The 19,130-nt window shown below is 37.9% G+C and overlaps 1 protein-coding gene across 1 annotated transcript; it reads right to left on the bottom strand.

Annotated features, from left to right (window-relative positions):
* Positions 1 to 4,783: 4,783 nt before the first annotated feature.
* On the bottom strand, positions 4,784 to 8,368 carry LOC130714016 (AP2-like ethylene-responsive transcription factor AIL5). Its single transcript, XM_057563867.1, has 8 exons — positions 7,997 to 8,368; positions 7,606 to 7,903; positions 7,435 to 7,517; positions 6,858 to 6,866; positions 6,583 to 6,671; positions 6,352 to 6,476; positions 5,991 to 6,067; positions 4,784 to 5,736 (listed from the first exon to the last, which is right to left on the bottom strand). The coding sequence occupies exons 1-8, from the start codon at positions 8,160 to 8,162 to the stop codon at positions 5,087 to 5,089; spliced, it is 1,497 nt and encodes a 498-aa protein (XP_057419850.1). The 5' UTR covers positions 8,163 to 8,368; the 3' UTR covers positions 4,784 to 5,086.
* Between the last annotated feature and the right edge of the window lie 10,762 nt (positions 8,369 to 19,130).

Genomic DNA, 19,130 nt, shown 5'->3' with positions numbered 1-19,130 from the left:
CAGGAATTAAGCAAACCTAGGGGACTCCCTTTACATCATTCCTTAGGACATTAAACAGAGGAACATTTTCCTGTTCAAACTCCACGTCTTGGTCTCTTGGATGACCATATTTGGCAAGTGTGTCTCCACACTATACTTGCTCTTAATTTTTGTAGTAGCTTTCATAGGGATTCATTCTCGCATATTGTAAGTATCGTTTGACAATCATTTGAGTTTGTCTGCACACAGATTGGCTCCACGGATGACATGATGAATGACAATAAACTAGTTCAACAAGGTAGTTCTAGAAATTTCTCCAACAATATCAGCGCAAGAGTGATATGCAGAGCGCGCAATATATAACAATTGAGTCATAAGTCTTTCTAAAATCTTAAATTTATCTAATTTCACAAATATGTGTGCTGCACATGTACTGCCTATTAGTTAGAATCTTCAACACCACCTTATACATACACCTACTAGCCAAATTCATATAAAGTCATTTAAATTTCGAGGGAAATGGAGTTTAGGAACCAAATTTATGAATAATAATTTGCTGCTTTAGGTTAAAATTGGTACTCTTTTTCCTTGCTAGGTTTTTTCAATGGAATTTTATCTTATTAAGGTTTTAATGAGGCTTGTTTTGATTAGTCTATTTTCCTTGAGGTATTAAGTGAGGTAGTTTCATCATCTTAGGATATTTGTTTTGTACATGTTACCTTCTTCTATTCAATATAATATTTTTTTCCTATAAAAAATCTAAGAAAAACCGCCAAGAACGTGGGCAGGAACAGCACTATAAATAGAAGAAGCAGCAGCAGAAAAAGGGGTTCCCAACTCAAACTCTGAAAATTCACCAAAAGCTCCAAATGTCCGCATCAATGAGACTCAAGGAGCACAACGTGATGATGGAGGAGTATGTTGCAGAACCAACGCTTTAGTTTTCTCGTGTTTAAGCTTATTTAATTCCCAGTTCCTTTATGCATTTTCTTGTCGAGATCTACATCTCTTGTTAGTTTTTGCGTTATTTTATGTATGTGACTCCTTTGTAATTGACCCGTGTTTAATGAAATTCAGTTCTGTCTAAACCAATTCGTTTTTGTCGAAAAACACACACACACACACAATACTTTGGCAAAGCGTTTTCTCAAAAAGACCCTGAATCTAAACTTCCTTTAGTCGAACTAAGAGGATATTTGTTTACCAGAAATCCACGTAAACAATAGGATAATATAGACTAGAGCACAGAGTAGAAAGAAGAGAAGATCTAGCTAGGCAATATCTAATTCTGACATCCAACCGCGCGCATGCTTCGCCGGAGCACTCTAGTCAGAAAACCACGTGAGGCTTCATCAACGCATGGCTAATTAATAATTATCATAATAATATTAACAAATGACATAAATTAACACAAAAAGAAGCAGTACTGTTTATGAATACATGGTTAGCTATGCAGAATATGGTGTGGTATCCATGATCCACGAGTTCTTGTTCACATCTCAAAACAAAGTCCCCCTTAATCCTTTCATCATTATATTAACCAAATAATAGAGGGTTTGGTTGCTAGCTAGCTAAGATACTCATTGAGGCTTCAGTCAAAGGTACTCACAAAAAAGAAGACATGTAACTAATTAATAAATGATTAAAGTTAAGGTGTGTGTTTTGTATTTTCCAGTTAGATATATAATTTACACTACACTTTTTCTCATCTCATTGACATTGACAATATTCAATTTATTTAATATCTCTGTATCTTTTTTACTTTCGCATTATCACTCAATTCTCTCTATTTTATTCTGTTAAATTTATTGGTGTGGCCGTGTGGGTGTGTTAGTAGTACCAAATATAATTTTTCTTGTATTTTCCTATGGCCGACAGGATTTGCTTGGCGCGCAAAACATATGGGGAACATAGATTGTGACTTAACTCACCCAAAAGAAAAGCATTACAAATTAAAGAAAACAGAAAAAGAGGGACGAAGTCTTCCGTGGTTCAATTAAAAAATGAACCACGGTGGTGCAGTTGAATTATTTCATTGTGAAGACACAAATACCCCTAATTCTTAAAAAAATTCCATTTGTCTCGCTTCATATTTCTTTGACCGATATTGTGACAGAACGGCGAGGACGACAAGAAGGGGATCTGGTGGCATGAGATTTTTCATTTCCCCTTTCTCTGCTTCCTTCCTCCACCTTTCCCATTCTCTGCCTTCCTCCTCCTCTATCTCTTCCTTCCCTTTTCAATTTTTGGCATCAAATCGGACTCTTCCCTTCCCCTGGTTTCTCCTTCTCGCCGACACCCCTTTCTCTTCCCCTTCCATCATCAAGTTGCTGATATGGATCATGTGTTTTCTGAAATTAAACCCAGACCATGCAGATCATTCGAGCGATGGGTTCGATCTTGTCGTTCTCCACCAAAATTCATGGTTTTGATCCTAAGCCTCTAAGTCGTTGTTCTCTTCCACTACAACGCCTCTCTTTCCCATTGTCAATGGCGGTGCTCCATGACGCCGACGCCAGAGGTTCTGGTGGCTGAAACGAGATTGGAGGAGAAAATTGGGGACATATAAAGAGGGTATTTACGTAAATTTATAAATAAAGTTTATTTTTTAAAAGAAAAGGTAAATAAATCTATAACATTTATTTTTTTATAAATATATCTAACGGTGGAGGTTGAGCTGCACCACCATGGTTCATTTTTCAACTGAACCACGGAAGACAATACCAAAAAGAGGTCCCCTACAAACAAATTTAACAACCAAACAAAAAATAATGGTAGAACTTTTTGCAATTTTACGTTTGACTATCATTTTGTTCCATTTCAAGGACAAAGTAGTATGTAGCCTTTTCAAGATGTTGCATGTGCCTGTGATCAACTTGGTTTAAACACATAATTTTAATCAAAGTTCGGTGCGAATTAAGGGATAACATCCACGTTTATCTAAGTGTATCACACTGTAAACAATTGAAGAGCTAATTATCATTTATAGATGCTAAGGCTCACAAGAGTGAGACTTTCATATACTATTTTTGATTATATGTATAATATATTTAGGTTTGTAATAATTATATATCAACATAAAAAGGAAATAAATTTGAAACTCTAAGCCACTACTCGTCTACTCTCAAACATAGTGTAAAAGAAAAAACTCTTCAATATTTTTGTACACGAATTTTCTTAAAATCTATTGTAAGTGTGCATGTGAATTTACTTGGTGAAACTGAAAACCAACATGATTGAGTAATCCAGCTCGGTATTTGATAAGCATCCTACCCCCAAGTGTGATAATATGTGAGCGTGTGATATGATAGTTAGAAAAGATGAATTATATATAGAAGCTGAGACCACACGAACTCAATAGTCTATGCATCATTAAAGTTAAAATAAAATTGTTTTTCTATTTAATTAGACATATGATTATTTGTGTACTTGTGTTTAATGCTTTAAGCTCACCAAGAGGGGGAAAGGGTTCACATTAGGGCACCCTCAGGCCTCATGGCCTCATGAATTGGTAGAAAAAGATGCAATTTAGTGAAAAACTGGTCAAAGATGAGGGCATTAGTGGGGAAGGATGTAATGAGCGCCGAAAGGTACAAAAGGACGGTCATCATCCTAAGAGGGTTTAATACGAGACATGAAAGGACACCTCTTTTTTATTATGATCCCTTCTATTCCCTCCTTTTCTCATTTCATTTTCTCTTCGAATATTTGAAAGACTATAAACTAAAGTCCAGTTGTAATTACTATATATATAGCCTAAAAGAAAGGGACCCATCCCAAAAAGTTCACAACATGCACTAACAATATTTGGTTTGTGTTTCTGTCCTATGTGTATGATCATGATCTAGCTTTTGAATTTCGATTATCCAACTTTTGGTCAAAACTAGATCCCTCATAATTTGTGGTCCTGGATTTAATTACCTTTCTAATTCACATATGCCCTCCGATCACATATATAAGCAAAAAAACATTTTTTAGGTTCATTTATTTAATGAATGTATCTAGTTGTTTTAAAGACTAAATACATTCATTAAATGAATGAATCTAAAATGTGTTTTTTGCTTATATATGTGACCGGAGGGTGTAGTACTGAAGCATATATGACCGATTATTGAACCATATCATGAGTTTGAGTTATTAGTAAAATACATCACCGAATTTTGGAGATTGGCCATTCGATAGCTAAAATGGGAAAAAGGTTGAGTAGTAAGTTTTAGGCAACAAACTGATATGTTACATATTGAAGTATAACAAAAAGTGTCGAAAAAAGAAAAGGCTAGTGCAAAAAATTGCATTTACTCTGACCAAATCAGGTTTAATAAGCTACCTAAAGCTAAATTGTCTAGGATATCTATTTCTTAGAGCTTGCCTTGTAGGGGAGCTCTTAAGAACAAGCTGACGACAAGAGTAATTGGACTATAGACATTAGGGATTTTATTATTTATATACATCATACCTCGTATTTATATTAATAAAATATACTATATAAAAATGATAATAAAAATAAGAACTTCAACAATTTCCGCGGCACATAACAGTTGGTACTTGGTAGCCTGCATGCGTCACATAGATTAAGCATTGAATTTGAAGCCACACACACACACACAACACAAGTACTGGTCAAAACCCCACATAAAGATGGAAATCGTCACATTCCCATAAACTACACGATTTACTCCTAGCTAGCTATAACTTGATTCAAATTTAGTTACCCCGAGACACACAACAAAGGTAAACCAAGAGTGCACAGATGCATTAAATGACTTTCACATAAACAGCAAGGTGAGAGTAACAAAATGACATGTTTGCAAAAGCATTTTTTCCCATTATACTCATAAATCATGTCAGTATATTGTACAGGGACAAATTAAAAGCGCCAAACTCCAAAAAGCAAAAGCAAAGTAAAATCCAACAACACTAATTAAACAAAGCTAAAGCAACTTTGAGTTAGTACAGTGTCAGCACCTACAATACTATACTATACTACCCTCTGGCTCTCATCTTGAATCATGATCTATGATGAGTGTAAGACCAGTCTTTCTTCCATTTTCATCATTATATGCACAGATTCTAACCATCCCACCACCTGATACATGATCTCATTCATTCACTCCATGCCAAATATTGGTGTTTGAAACAGACTTGGTTTTGCATGGCTTTGGAATGTACTATTGTGCAGGGTGGGTCCCATCCAGTTTCCATAACCGTTCTCATAACTGTTTAAGGAAAAAACTGGCGTGGCCAACGTGACAACTGAACTACTTGAAGATGAAACAGTACTGCTACTTCCTCCATGTTGTTGTTGTTGTTGTTGCATCAAAATGCCACTACTCAAAAACTGTGCAGCACTGTTATCATTGTTGTTATTTGATGAAGGTGCACCACTTGAGTAGTCCATGTGAAAGGGTACTGTGTTGTTGTTGTGGAACCCGAGGAGGGTACTATAGTAATCTGAAGTGGTGGTGTTGGTGTCTTGCTTGATGGGAATGGCGAAGCTGAGTGTGTTGGAGCTTGAAGGTGTGAAGTTTCCTGATGAAGAAGCTGAAGATGGATCTCGTTCATCGCTTTTGCTCTGATCAGAATGTGAATCTGCTGTGGAGTTTTTGTTGTTCTTGGAGGATAAACCACCGATGGGGAGGTTGCTGTTTGCGATGCTCTTCAGGTCGTAGCGGCTCATGTCGAAGTTTGTTACGGCATTTAGTCCTCTGAATTTGATTGCTGCAATGTCATATGCTTCTGCAGCTTCTTCTTGTGTACCTAAAAGATGCTCGAGTTATTATGACTATACATGATGAATACGGTATTATCAAATCATACACTATATGTTAAAAAAATTAAGATAATAAAATAAATGGGTCTGGACTTAGATATTTGGCATTGTATATAAAAAATGAGCAAGTTATTTTCTTTTTCAAAAAAAAAGGTATGTAGGGAATAATAGAATAATAGAAAAGGTAACATTAATAACAATAATTGATGTCAATGTATGGAAGATATGGATCAGTACTCACTGAAAGTGCCAAGGTAGAGGTCTTTGTTTCCGGCAACTCTACCTATCCTTGCCTGCCATCGGCCATGCTGGTGATGCCTGGAATAAAGGTTTTTCATCAGAAATAAAAATTATTTTATTCATTCATAATGTTTAAAAAATAAAATAAAAGGAAATGGGGCAAGATAAGGATAAAGTTGAGTGCATGCACATGTTTAGCTACATAATAAAAAAACACAAAAAACCAAAATTACAATAATCAAAAGGGATTTCTCTTAACTTTTCTAGTTATCACTTATCATGGTTTAAACTTCACTGTGTTTTAATTTTTCTTTTTTTATTCTCGCATGTATTCAAACATAAAGTACAAGATAGACATATACCTTGTCACTCCTCTGTAAATAGAGGCCCCTCTAGAGAAACCACTGCTCTTCCTTCGTAGAGAAGCAACAAACTCTTGTCTGGTCATGTTCTTCATCTCCTCCAGTTCCTTTTCATAGTTGCAAATCTAATAAAAGCCGAATAGAACATAAGATCTACACACATGACTATATATAGAAATGAGAGTTTCTTAACTGCGTAAAAAAGATCCTTTAATTTGTTCTACCACTCACTGGGAAGTTGGTGGTGGTGGTTGGGCCCCAGTACTTGAGAGCTGCAAGATCATAAGCTCTAGCTGCCTTTTCTTCCTTGTCATAGCCACCTGGAACACAGTTTAGGAAAATTAACTAAGCAACAAAAAACATTTAATGAGAAAAAATGATTAACCTTGAAAATTAAAGAATCTGAATCTATGAAGTGCACATTCAATTCAAATTCATAATCATTAATGAATATTGGAGGGAATACGGCAAAATAATGATGAGGTCAAAGTCTTGAGCAAACTCACCCAGATAAACTGAAACAACATAATGAGCAAGCAAAGGATCCCACGGGTGAGCAATCATTCGCCAAGGTACAAGATAAGAGAAAAAAAACAAAGCAGGGTCATCAGAATCTTGAAGCATCATATCTATTAAATGAATATATAATAAATAAACAAACGCACGCACAGTTACACTATAATAGACATGACATTATGCAACACGACAAAAAATAAATCAACAGGAATCTAATGCTTCTGCAAGCTTCAGAGAAAGAAATCTGAACCCTTGATAAGGAGTTTTTCACATTGGGATTTGAACCACGAGCGAGCCACATTCTTTTACTCCCATTTATTCCGGTCATGTTAATGTACATTCAGTGGACCGTTCAGTCCCCACAGATCTCGTGGACCCGGTTTAATTGCAAACATACACATCCATCCCCGGCGTACGTTAGACACAATACTCTCTTTTCAGAACAAAAAACCTCATTAAATTTTAAAACCCCTAGAGATACTGATTATTGATTAATACTAACTAAAAAAGATTAAACTAAAAAGTAAACTTAATTAGCATATTTTATTAATTAATATTGTGATTTACCTTGTCTTCCTTTCCTACTTTGTCCTTCCCTTCTACAACTATTATCCCATAGATGAGCTTCATATCTCCCAGTCCATCTATGTCTGAAAATAAGAGACAATACAAAATTAATTAAAAAAATAATTAATTTTTTTAATATTGAAAACAGTAAAAATGGTAAAAATAATGAACCTGGTGACGCCGCGGTAGATGGAGGTGCGTTGGCCGAAGGTGTCGACGGCTTTCTTGGGTGAAGGCTTTTGAGGTTCGGTGTTAGGTTCGGAGTTGAAACCGCGAGGGAAGCAAGCGGCTATTGTTGTCTTTAACTCCGACTCGTATATGTCGGTGGAGAATTGGTGCAGGTGTTGGGGTCCACACGTGGTGGTTGCTGCGACGGAGCCGCCTAGGAAGTCCTCGAGCTTCGGTTCACCGGTGAAAATGGACAGGTTGGTGGCTCCTCTGTCCGGTGTAGCATCCAACGTGTTGGTTCCTAGAAGGTGCAAGAGATTCCAGAGAGGTTAAAAAAACAGTAAAAAAGAAAGAAAAAATTGAATAGAGAGAAAGTGAGGGATAGGGGTAAAACCTGAGAGGGAGAGAGATGGTGTGGAAGTGGGGAAGTTGAAGGAGTGGAAAAGGGAGAGATGAGAGGTGGAAGAAGGGGAAGGGTTGGGAAAGTGATTGGAAAGAGAGAAAGCAAGGGTGTTGTTGTTTGTGTTGGGAGATGGTGAAGAAGTGGAAGAGTGATCCATAGCTTTTGTTTGTTTTATGTGTTGTCGATGAACGTGAAAAGAGTTTGAAATGAACAACTTGTTGTTAAGCTGGTGACTTTGGAAACTGCGAAGTTATAGAATCTATTTGTTTGAGAAAGAAAGAGAAATAGAGAGAGATGATGAGGTTGAAGTGAAGAAGGAAGAGAGGGAGATTATGACACAGATATAGAGGTGGTGTTGTGGTCTAAGAGAGAGAGAGAGAAAGAGACCGAGCTCTGGATGGACAGCTGCTCTTTAGGGTTGCTCGAAAAACGAGGTTCTTTCTCTTAGGATGGTGTAAATATCCCACACAAATATAATTTATATTTTTTTTGTATATATTTTCAAATTTCGAACTTAATTTGTCCCCTTTTGTATTTACTACTACCTTTAATTGGAAAATAGAAAAAGATAATAAGTACACGAGGATCTAGTTTTATTTTAGTTGAAGTCTTGAAAAATAATGTTTTGTTCCCCTTTGTTTTTTTCACCTCTACCTTAAATGAATAAGAAAAAAAAAATGGATGATACAATATGTGATGTAACAAGACATATAGAGATAAATTGAAATAAAAATATCTAAAAATAAGATAAGAAAGAAAGGGAGGTATGAATGAATCATTACTCTTAGTTGAATGCACTACAGTCAATTTTAATAGTCATCCGATTGTATATGGCCCAGATTGAAAGGTTATAACATTGGTTCATTAAATGTGAGTGGTTCGATCATGATCCAATAGTTGTGGATCTCAAGTTGCAACAACGATAAGCAAAGTCGACCAAAGTGAGTCCAAATTTATATACGCCAATTTACAAAAGAAATTCAAGTGTGGAATTGATCGGACGAAGGAGTCGTATGCCGATGAAGTTCGAAAAGACACACTCAATCCATTTCAACATTGGAGAATAGATGTCTTGATAACTTGTGAAACACAATGGATTACTTAAGTTTGGATTGTAAAATTTGGACCTCGCACTCTTATACTTCACTTAGATGCTAAATGGGTTACGGGGAGATAGAGTGGTTGTTAGTGTATAAAATGCTTTAGGTTAGATGCTAATTCCTCAATATTCTTCACTTCAGTATCCAAAAGACAAATAAGTTTAAATTGCTCTTATTTGAATCTGATTTCCTCTTTAAAGAAGTATTTTATTATGTGGAGTATATTTTTTATGGGGAATTGTTTTGGTGTCATCCTCTCTTAGTTTTAATGTCATCCTTCTTTTGAAATGTCATCCTTGTTTTTCCATAAACCCAAAATATCATTTGTTAAAACAAAAATTTGCACTAATAAGTGAGTAATCATGGTGATTTTCGCACTTAGATGAGAATTTTATATTGCATTCGTGATTCTTGCAGCACACACTTATAAGTGTGAATTAAAGTTGATTTTCACACTTTTAAGTGAGAAATCATGGTGATTTTCACACTTAAAAGTAAGGATATAATGTTGCATTTGTGATCCTTGCAGCACGGACTTAAAAATGCGGATTTAAGATATTGATTTTCGCACTTAAAACTGAGAAAATATACCGTGCAGGGAAAAATGTACATCACCTACTATGAGTGCGAAATAGAGACGATGTACTTGGCAAAAAACATCGAAAAATACTAAGAAAATAGGAGTAATTGCGAGCCCAACCTTGATGGTGAAGATGGCAAGAGCCAATGATGATGGGTAATGAACAAGATGATTGTGGGTGATGAATGTGGGCGAGACGAAGAAGATAATTGTGGGTGAGGTGGGTTTAATGTGGGAAGAGGATAGTGGTGGTGATAAAATGATATGATTGATAAAGAAAATGAATAGGAAGGATGGTGGTGACAATCGTGGAGACTGAAGAAGAAGAAGCGGCCGGTTGGTGGATGGTGAAAGATAGAAAGATGATGGTTGTGGTGAGGTTAGTGAAAGATAGAAAGAGGATATGCACGGGATGAAAATTATTTTTAAGGGCATTTTAGTAAAATGTAAAAAAATGGATGACATGAGAATCAATTAGGGTGACACTAAAACTCATACTTGAAATGTGAACAATCTTTGATCCCCTCAAGTGCGAGTCACCACCACATTATCATGTCTCCTTCGTGGAAGTATATTCATCCTTGTACCGTCGTTCGCACCATGTCCAACCATGTGCAAGAAGACACACAACCACACCGTCAACAAGACTTTCGATACAAGTAGTTGTTACCATGGTCTCACGAACTGTCGGCTCTGATCCAACTTGTTGGGGAGACACGGGAGCCCATGGTTCGAGAGTAAGACACCAACATATATCAACACCACTTATTAATTAATTCAACAACTTATTTCCCAATAGTTAGTAAATTAGTTATTTCGTCAAGTTTTGAACCTTGACCCCTTGACCATTCAATCTCTCACAACTCTTATATATCTAAATATTATCACTTGAGCTAACTCTCAGAACAAATTATTATGTATTATTAACCAACAATGATATATACACACCTCATTTTCTTTTTTTGGTTTACCAAGATATCTCCACAGTTGACAATCATGAGAATAATCCTTCGAGGCTCTAACACACCTTATTTTGTAAACACTTCATTTCCACTCATTTTTATTTCTCTTCTCTTATCATTTATCACATCTCATACTTTCTCTTTCTTACTTTTTATTTTCTTCCTATCTCTCTCCTCTCCACCTCTCTCCACCTCATCTTAGAGGTGTGAACATAAGATTATTCGTTATGAACACATGAATAAGAATGCAGAATGCCCATGCCTTCATTGCATGTGTATACATCTTTTCAAATTCTTTCAATAAAATAAGCATAAATTGTAACCGACAAACATTTAGCCCTTTATTCCAATTTTGGCATCTAACTATTGTCAAATGTATATACACATAAATTTTAATTATTTTATTAAAAAAAATTATGATTTAATTATATTTTTTATTTACATTCATCAAATTTTTTTAAATTCATTCCTAAATAAATTCTATATAAGTTGTTTTATATATTAATTAAATTTATTTTTTTCCATCAGAAAATTACAAAACAAAGCAAGAAACACTAACAGTAAAAAGATCCCCCATCAGAGAATCTCTAATTCCAGTTCTAGTTCGTCGATCAGACACAAGGGCACAAACAACAAGAATGCCCCTTTCCGATCAAACTAATCCGCTGGCATGTTGCACTTTCTTCCAATAGTGGTTAGAGAAACTGATATCAAGTCTCGAATATCCCAAGGACGGACATGAACTGTCGGCTTTCTTCATCTGCCAAGGCGTGAACCAGGTCCCTATAATCAACCTGTTCACCTCCTTATAACCCTGATTCCAAACTATCTGCAGGCCATGTAATAGAGCTTACGCTTCTGCCATCAGCACGTTACCACCAGCCTGAAAAAATATATTGGTGGTTGGGCAGTTCGGCTATCCTTGAAGGAAACATATATTGGATACAAATTGGTGGTTGCACTATCTGTGGACAACTTGGTTTTATTTACATGGATTCATTCGTTGGCGAATTAACTTTAGCACGGATTGGCAGCTGGGTTTGGGGTGGGTTATTAGATTCCTTTGTAAACCTCCTTGAAAATATTCTTTTGACTTTTCAAAATTGGTACTCTTTTTCCTTACTAGGTTTTCCCAATGGGGTTTTATCCTAGTAAGGTTTTAATGAGACTAGTTTTGTTAAGTTTATTTTCAAGGAGGTATTAGGTGGGTAGTTTCGTCATTATTAGGGCCTTTGTTTTTGTACATGTTAGTTCTTAGTTTATCTTTTTTTCTCTTCTTTCTCCTTGTATTGAGTTGAAGTACCCCTTGTACTTCTATTCTTATTCCTATAAAAAAACATGTAGTTTTAATAAATATAATTATCTGAATATATAATGTCTTATACAGTAACAATTAGAAACGAAAATAATAAAAAAAATAAAAAAAAGTTAAAATTAAACAATAGTACTTATAGTATATTTCATTTTTTAATATGTAACTTATTTGCTATGATTGGTATGACATCTCAATCATGTGATTGTGTATGATTCATTGACTGTTTTTTAAATTAGATTAGGTTTAATTTGAATGTGTTAAACAGGAGAGGAGGGAAAGAAGATATTTAGGAACAGAAGGCAATGTGGAAGCTTTTTATAGGAAGAATGGGCGGTGACGCTCTGTTTTTAACCACAAATAGAAAGCTTTGGTTAGGACAGAGATAGGGATAGATTTCGATGGCAACCAAATACGCAACGCAAGCATGGGTGTATATTTGTACATAGGTCAATTAATTGTGGATATTAGCAACTTAATTCTATATTAATTACATAAAACATAAAGGAATCATACGTGCTTATCAAAAAAATACGTGGGTGTCATTAGTTAATGAATGGATTTGGCTTATAAAAAAATACTCTACGTGTGTATGTGAGGTAGTATTAGCTAACAGGAATATGTAGTGTATGATTGTTGGGAAGCAAGAAGGTAAAAAAGGGAACACTGTGACCATCACACATAACGGGCGAGACTCTTGAAAACATTAATTCAATGTATAAATAAATTTGAAGATGGTCCACTGACCACTCCCTCTATTCATTTATTAGAGTGAAATATTAAAACAACATTTGAATTGGGTTTTGTAAATTAGGATTCATTATTTTAAATAAATATTTACCTAACAAAATAAACTTGTTGGGTTAGATTTTTTTTAGATAAGCCAACATGTATTAAGGGGAGTACAAGGGGTACTCCAAACCCAAATACAAAAGTTTAAAGAACAAAAACAGAGTAGGAAAAATTATATAGCAAGGCCAAAGAAACCAACAATAATAGGCCTACAGAAAACTAGAACAAAATAACTACCCCCTCAAGGACTACACAACTGATCAAACAGGACCAGATCCCCTAAAAGACAGAATAACTAGCATCCAAACCCCATCCAATGTACTATATTGTACAGATACAATTGAGAGGGGAGAGTGTCCATGCAGCAAAGGAATACGGGAACCCAGCCAAGGAAGCCTTGATCCATTGCCAAGCTCTGCGTTTAACCAACTCAAATACCATATCCAAGTCTGCAAAATCCTGTCGAAAAATCACCCCATTCCTGGCAAGCCAAACAGACCACACGGTTGCCATCCAAACCGCTCTAGCCGCACGCTGCTGGGAAGAAGGAAACCCAGTATAGAAAGCCAACAAGTGAGCACGTGGAGAATCAGAGGAAAAAACAGGGAGGCCCATCCATGAAAAGCAGCGTTGCCAAATCCCAACCGCAAAAGAACAGGAAAACAGCAAATGGTAACATGTTTCCAAATGATTTTGGCACATTATACAACCTGCTGCATCAATAGAGACTAATACCTGACACTTATGCAAATTATCCAAGGTAGCAATCCGATCCAAGAGCAACCTCCAAATGAAGCCTTTAACACTAGCAGGAGCATAAGAACGCCAAATCTCAGAAAAGACCGCATCTGTTGCAGGCAATTGATGTTCCTGCAGGAGCATGTAGGCGGAATTAACAGAATAGATACCATCAGGTGCAGCTGGCCAAGACCATTTATCCCTCGAACCTTCATATAGCCGAACCACCTCAACCTCTCGGAGAAGGCTCTGTTCGCAGGTCAACTCGCGCCCCACTAGTGGTCTTCGCCAACGCAACCTCCATCGCCACACCCCTGATTCCCAAACACCACAATCACACACTCTAGACCACTTCAGCTTAGAAAGATTATATAGGTGATAGTATTTATCCCGTAAACACCCACTACCCAACCAATCCTCAAGCCAAAACTTTGTTGCATCTCCACCACGAACCGCTTTGCTAACTGCCAAGTCAAACCAGTTCAGTTCCTCCAAGAGACACGCACTGTTAACATCCCGCCACCAAGCTGAAATTGTGGCACAAGAACTATCAAAATACTTAGCCTGGATCACCCTACACCAAAGGGAAGAGGGTTCCATACGCCAACGCCACACCCACTTCCCAAGGAGAGCTCGATTGAAAAAACCCAAATCCTTAACCCCCAATTCTCCCACATCCTTTGGCAAACAGACCTTGGACCACTTGACCCAAGCAATTTTCTGGGTCTCACCATCCCCACCCCACAGAAAGTTCCGCATAACACCTCTACAAACTTTCAACACACTTACTGGTAGCTTGAAAAAGGACAAGAAGAAAAGGGGGAGGGCCGAAAGAACACTATTAAGTAAGCATAATCGCCCCCCAAAAGAGACAGATTTTCTACGCCATGACGACAGCTTGCTCTAGAATTTTTTAATTACCGGTTCCCAAGTCTCACGGCGATCCGGACGCCCTCCAACCGGAATTCCCAAATACACAAAAGGGATTGTCATAATCCGACAATTCAGAATCGAAGCAAACCGAAGAGTTGTGGATTCATCAAGGGCCACTGAAGCAAGTTTACTTTTGTTGAAGTTCACTTTAAGTCCTGAAACAAGCTCAAAACACCGTAAAACCGCTTTAATGGTCAGAACATTCTGAACCGAAGCCTCCCCAAGAAAGACAGTATCATCAGCGAATTGCAATAGGGACACCTCACAAGCACCACTTCCACCAACCTTATAGCCATTGAACATCCCTAACTTAACAGAATTCATTAGCAATTTATTCAATCCTTCAGCCACAATTAGAAAGAGAAAAGGGGCCAGCGGGTCACCTTGACGCAAGCCCCTTTCCATTTTAAACTCACTAGTTGGGCTTCCATTAACTAAAACTGAAACTGAGGCAGATTCAAGGCAGCTTTTGATCCAAAAAATCCATTTTGAGTGAAAATTCATACGGCCCATCATGTACAGTAAAAATCCCCAATCCACCGAGTCGTACGCTTTCTCATAATCTACTTTAAAGATAATTGTCGGCCGCTTCTTAACCTTAGCCTCATGAACAATTTCGTTAACCACCACAACACTATCAAGCATGGATCGCCCTCCAATAAATGCAAATTGCCGCTCATCAATAAGCTTCCCAATAACTGACTTCAAGCGAATAGCTAGCAGCTTTGAAATGACCTTGTAGATACATCCGATTAAAGATATGGGTCTGAATTCATTAAGACTAAGGGGATTACTAACCTTGGGGATTAAGGCAATAAACGAGGCATTACACCCCTTAGGCCACACCCCCCGCCGCCAAAAATCGTGCACCACTTTGTAAAAATCAGTCTTCAAGATGTCCCAGAATTTCTGTATAAACTTGAAATTAAACCCGTCGGGCCCCGGGCTTTTATCCCCTCCACAACTCCAAACAGCCACCTTAATCTCCCCCTCAGAAAATTGGGACGTCAAAGTCAGGTTATCCTCATCAGAAAGAGATGAAAACTGAGCTCCATCTAGCCGTGGTCGAGACCAGGAAGAGTTTTTGAATCGCTGCTCAAAAAAATTCTGCACCTCCACCTTAACACTATCAGGTCTCTCATCCCACACACCATCAACCAATAAGCCAACAATGGAATTCGATCTTCGCTTCCAGTTGATCGTCGAATGAAAGAATTTAGAATTATGGTCCCCTTCAGCGACCCACTTGGACCTAGCTTTCTGGCATAACAATGATTCATGGAGACGAAGGACCTGCCAAAGTTCATTCGTGAAAGCACAGTGCTGCGACCTTTCCACCTCCGAGAGACCAACCTCAACTTGTTTAGAATCAAGAGAGTTTATTTGCTGTACCAACAAATCTCGCCTTGTTTTTAAGTTCCCAAATACAGTAGAATTCCACTCCTTCAGTCTCAATCTCAAGCCTTTCAATTTCTCCTTAAGAGCAACCGGTCCCCAACCACGAGCCCTATACGATTCCCAGAATTCTGAAACTACCGAAGGCAAACGATGATCATCCAGCCAACAATTGAGGACCCTAAACGGCTTAGGCCCCCAATTATCATCCTGCTGCCTCAGAAGAACCGGACAATGATCAGAAACACTACGATCAAGAACCAACTGCGAGCAATGCTGCCATATATCATTCCATTGACTCGAAATCAGAAACCTATCAAGCCTACTTTGTGCCTGATTGTTAGGTCTAAACCATGTGAATTTCTTTCCACCTAGCGGTAAATCAATCAAATTCAGATCATCAATAAAGGAGTTAAATTCCACCATCTCCCGTCGTTGAGGGCTAGACACCCCTGCAATTCCACGCCGCTCCTCCTCACAACGAACAGCGTTGAAGTCTCCAGTGATGCACCAAGGCATTTCCTGACAATTCTCCCTCCACGACCTCAAGGCATTCCAGCATACCAATTTATCCTCAAGGGAACCAGAGGAATAAAGGTTCACAATTACACAACGTTGTTGGGAATTCTCCCAGCAGCCCACAAGCCCAAGATAGCCTGACCCCTCCACACATTCATGTAAGGAAAAAGTAGAGTGCTTCCAGACGCACAGTAAACTGCCTCCCCTATTTACAGCGGAGATAGACCTCCAATCAAACTCTGAATCCCCCCACAGCTGTGTATAGACCCTTCGATTAACTGATGCAGACTTCGTCTCTTGAATACAAAGTAGATCCACTTGGTTTTGGCAAACAACCTCCCTGATTACACGTCGTTTTGCCCCATTCCCCAACCCTCGAATATTATAAGTGAGAATCTTCATTACGTGTTACCAGTAGAACCTTCTATGGGGCAAGCTTGCACAGCCCCAACACCTGTTGCATCCCGCTGCTGGAGCTCAATCAACCTGCCAACTATTTCCTCAACAGTACCAGTAAAGGACACACCACAAGCTCTGCCAATTTCCCACAAGAACTCTGCTTCAGAGTGTACTCCCTTCGCCCACAAAGTCGGGTCTAATTGTCTAGGAAGCATTCTCAATTTTTCACATACTTCTCGGAGTTTCTGACGATGCTCTCTCCTCTGAACAGCACCCAAAGAGGACGAAGCTTGGGGACCTGCCACTGGCCCCTGCGATTCAGATGAAGTCCTAGATTTGGACCTTCGACACAGGGCCTCGAACTGATTTCGAACCTCCACCACGACTTCCACACGACTAGGGAGATTGAGATCAAAGTCGCGGCTAAAGTGACCACCACCATGTTCCTTGGCAGCCGACGTAGTGGAACCCTGAAGAGGACAATGCTCAATTTGAGCACCATCGTTGACCCTATTATCTTATGATTCCAAGTTTGGGGAGGAATTTTGGTCAGCAATCACCTGGGCATGGCCGGAGTTAACATTTTGTGATGCGTTGCCAGCATCAGCTTGGGTCACTGGCATAGTGGGGCGTACCTCTTGGCCCAAACCAATACCATCAATACACCCAATATTGGCCTGATGAAGTTGATTATCCTGAACCAAAATATTTGTGGGCTCCTCTAGTCTAAGAGTAGAAATTGGTTGACTTGGTGGGACCACTTGGGTGTCAGCCACAAAAGAATTTGAATCCGCCGCCAGATTGTCCACATGCGCCGTCCCAAAGTCAATAACTGCCTCATCATTAAAAGGAGGTATCCAATCATAATCATTGGAGAACGTTACCTCATCATTATTGCCATTGACCCTTCCAACACCGCCGTTACAGGTTTCCCATGGGACATTTAATGCAGCCGGAGTAAGTTCAGGGGTTTCTACCGTTTCCCCCGTCACCGGAATCTGGGTTTCTGGCAAGGAAAAAACATCATCACCATCAATGGACTCAACCGAGTGCCCATCAAGTCCATCGATTCCTTCATTTATCATCCAATCTGGGACTCCCTCGCCATCTTCATCGTCAAGACTATACTGATCCAATATCGGCTTCCGAACAGGGGTGTGTTCCCTCATCTCCTCCATGATTCTAAGATGATACACCACCCCCTTGATTACCACCTTTCTATAGTGGGATATCCAACTGGGAATATTGGTTCTAATCAAAACTTTGCCATATTCCAAATTTGTGAATTTGTTGGGTTAGATGAATATGCTTCTACATTCACTAAAAATTCATTTCAACTAATTTGGATTTAAAATGTGAAAAACAAAGTAAATTTATTATTTCAATGGAGACCTGTGAACAATGATGAACTTAGAAATTTGAAGTTGTGAATCAAAATATATATATATATATATATATATATATATAAAAAAACATGTAATATTAAGATAGTGTTTGCCAGTACGTACGTACAACTTTTTTTTTTCACTTTTTTCTCCGTCAAAGGAGAACTTAAGCCAAACACAAATTATTAAAAGTTATTTGAAAAATAATTAAGTTGAAGAAATTTTAATAAGGGGTAGTTTTAGAAAAATGTAGCAAGAGAAGATTTTTTTTTTAAAAATAACTTATTTTCTATCAACGCTGCCACTATCTCCACTTGCTGATGCACCCTTTACCATCACCTCCAGCAACACCATCACCCTACCGTCAATGTCGCTGCTAAGTACCATCAATGCCACAAGATAATTACCACTGCATTCCACCACCGCCACTGTCGTTACCACCACCTCCACCATAACCACCGCCACCCCCCTCACCAAGGGTTGGGGCATCCCTAATGCCCTTTTTTATACTTATACAAACACATTTTGCTGATAAAAAAAAAAATTTATGTCGCCGCCAGTACATAATACTGATTTCCACCTCCTTTATAATCTAACCCCTTCATCATCGTGTTGTGTGACCACCCATTGTCATGAATTTATAAATTTACAATAAACTTTAAATTAAAAGTGGCTTTTGAACGGTAAAAAGTAAATATTTATTAACAACTTTTACTTTTTTCTTAAAGCTTTAATTTAAAAGTTGGGTCAAATCGAACGCACATAAACAACGTTAAGTATATTTTTGGTCTCTGATTTGTATACCATAATCTAAAATTGTCCTTATAATTAAATAGTTTTTAGAGGTTAAAAATATTTGTTTGATTGAAAATAGATCTTATATTGATATAAAATATTTTTGAAATATTGTTTACCAATCATTATAAGTGTTTGCGTATTTTAATCTTTTATTTAATTTAATCATTCTTCACTTTCACCTCTTTTTCCACTTCCGCTTCCTCTTATCACCC

Source organism: Lotus japonicus, chromosome 4, assembly GCF_012489685.1.
Source record: "Lotus japonicus ecotype B-129 chromosome 4, LjGifu_v1.2".
Classification (NCBI taxonomy): Eukaryota; Viridiplantae; Streptophyta; class Magnoliopsida; order Fabales; family Fabaceae; genus Lotus; species Lotus japonicus.
The sequence above is the reverse complement of the archived record's forward strand: the minus strand, read 5'-3'. Positions and strand labels throughout refer to the sequence as shown.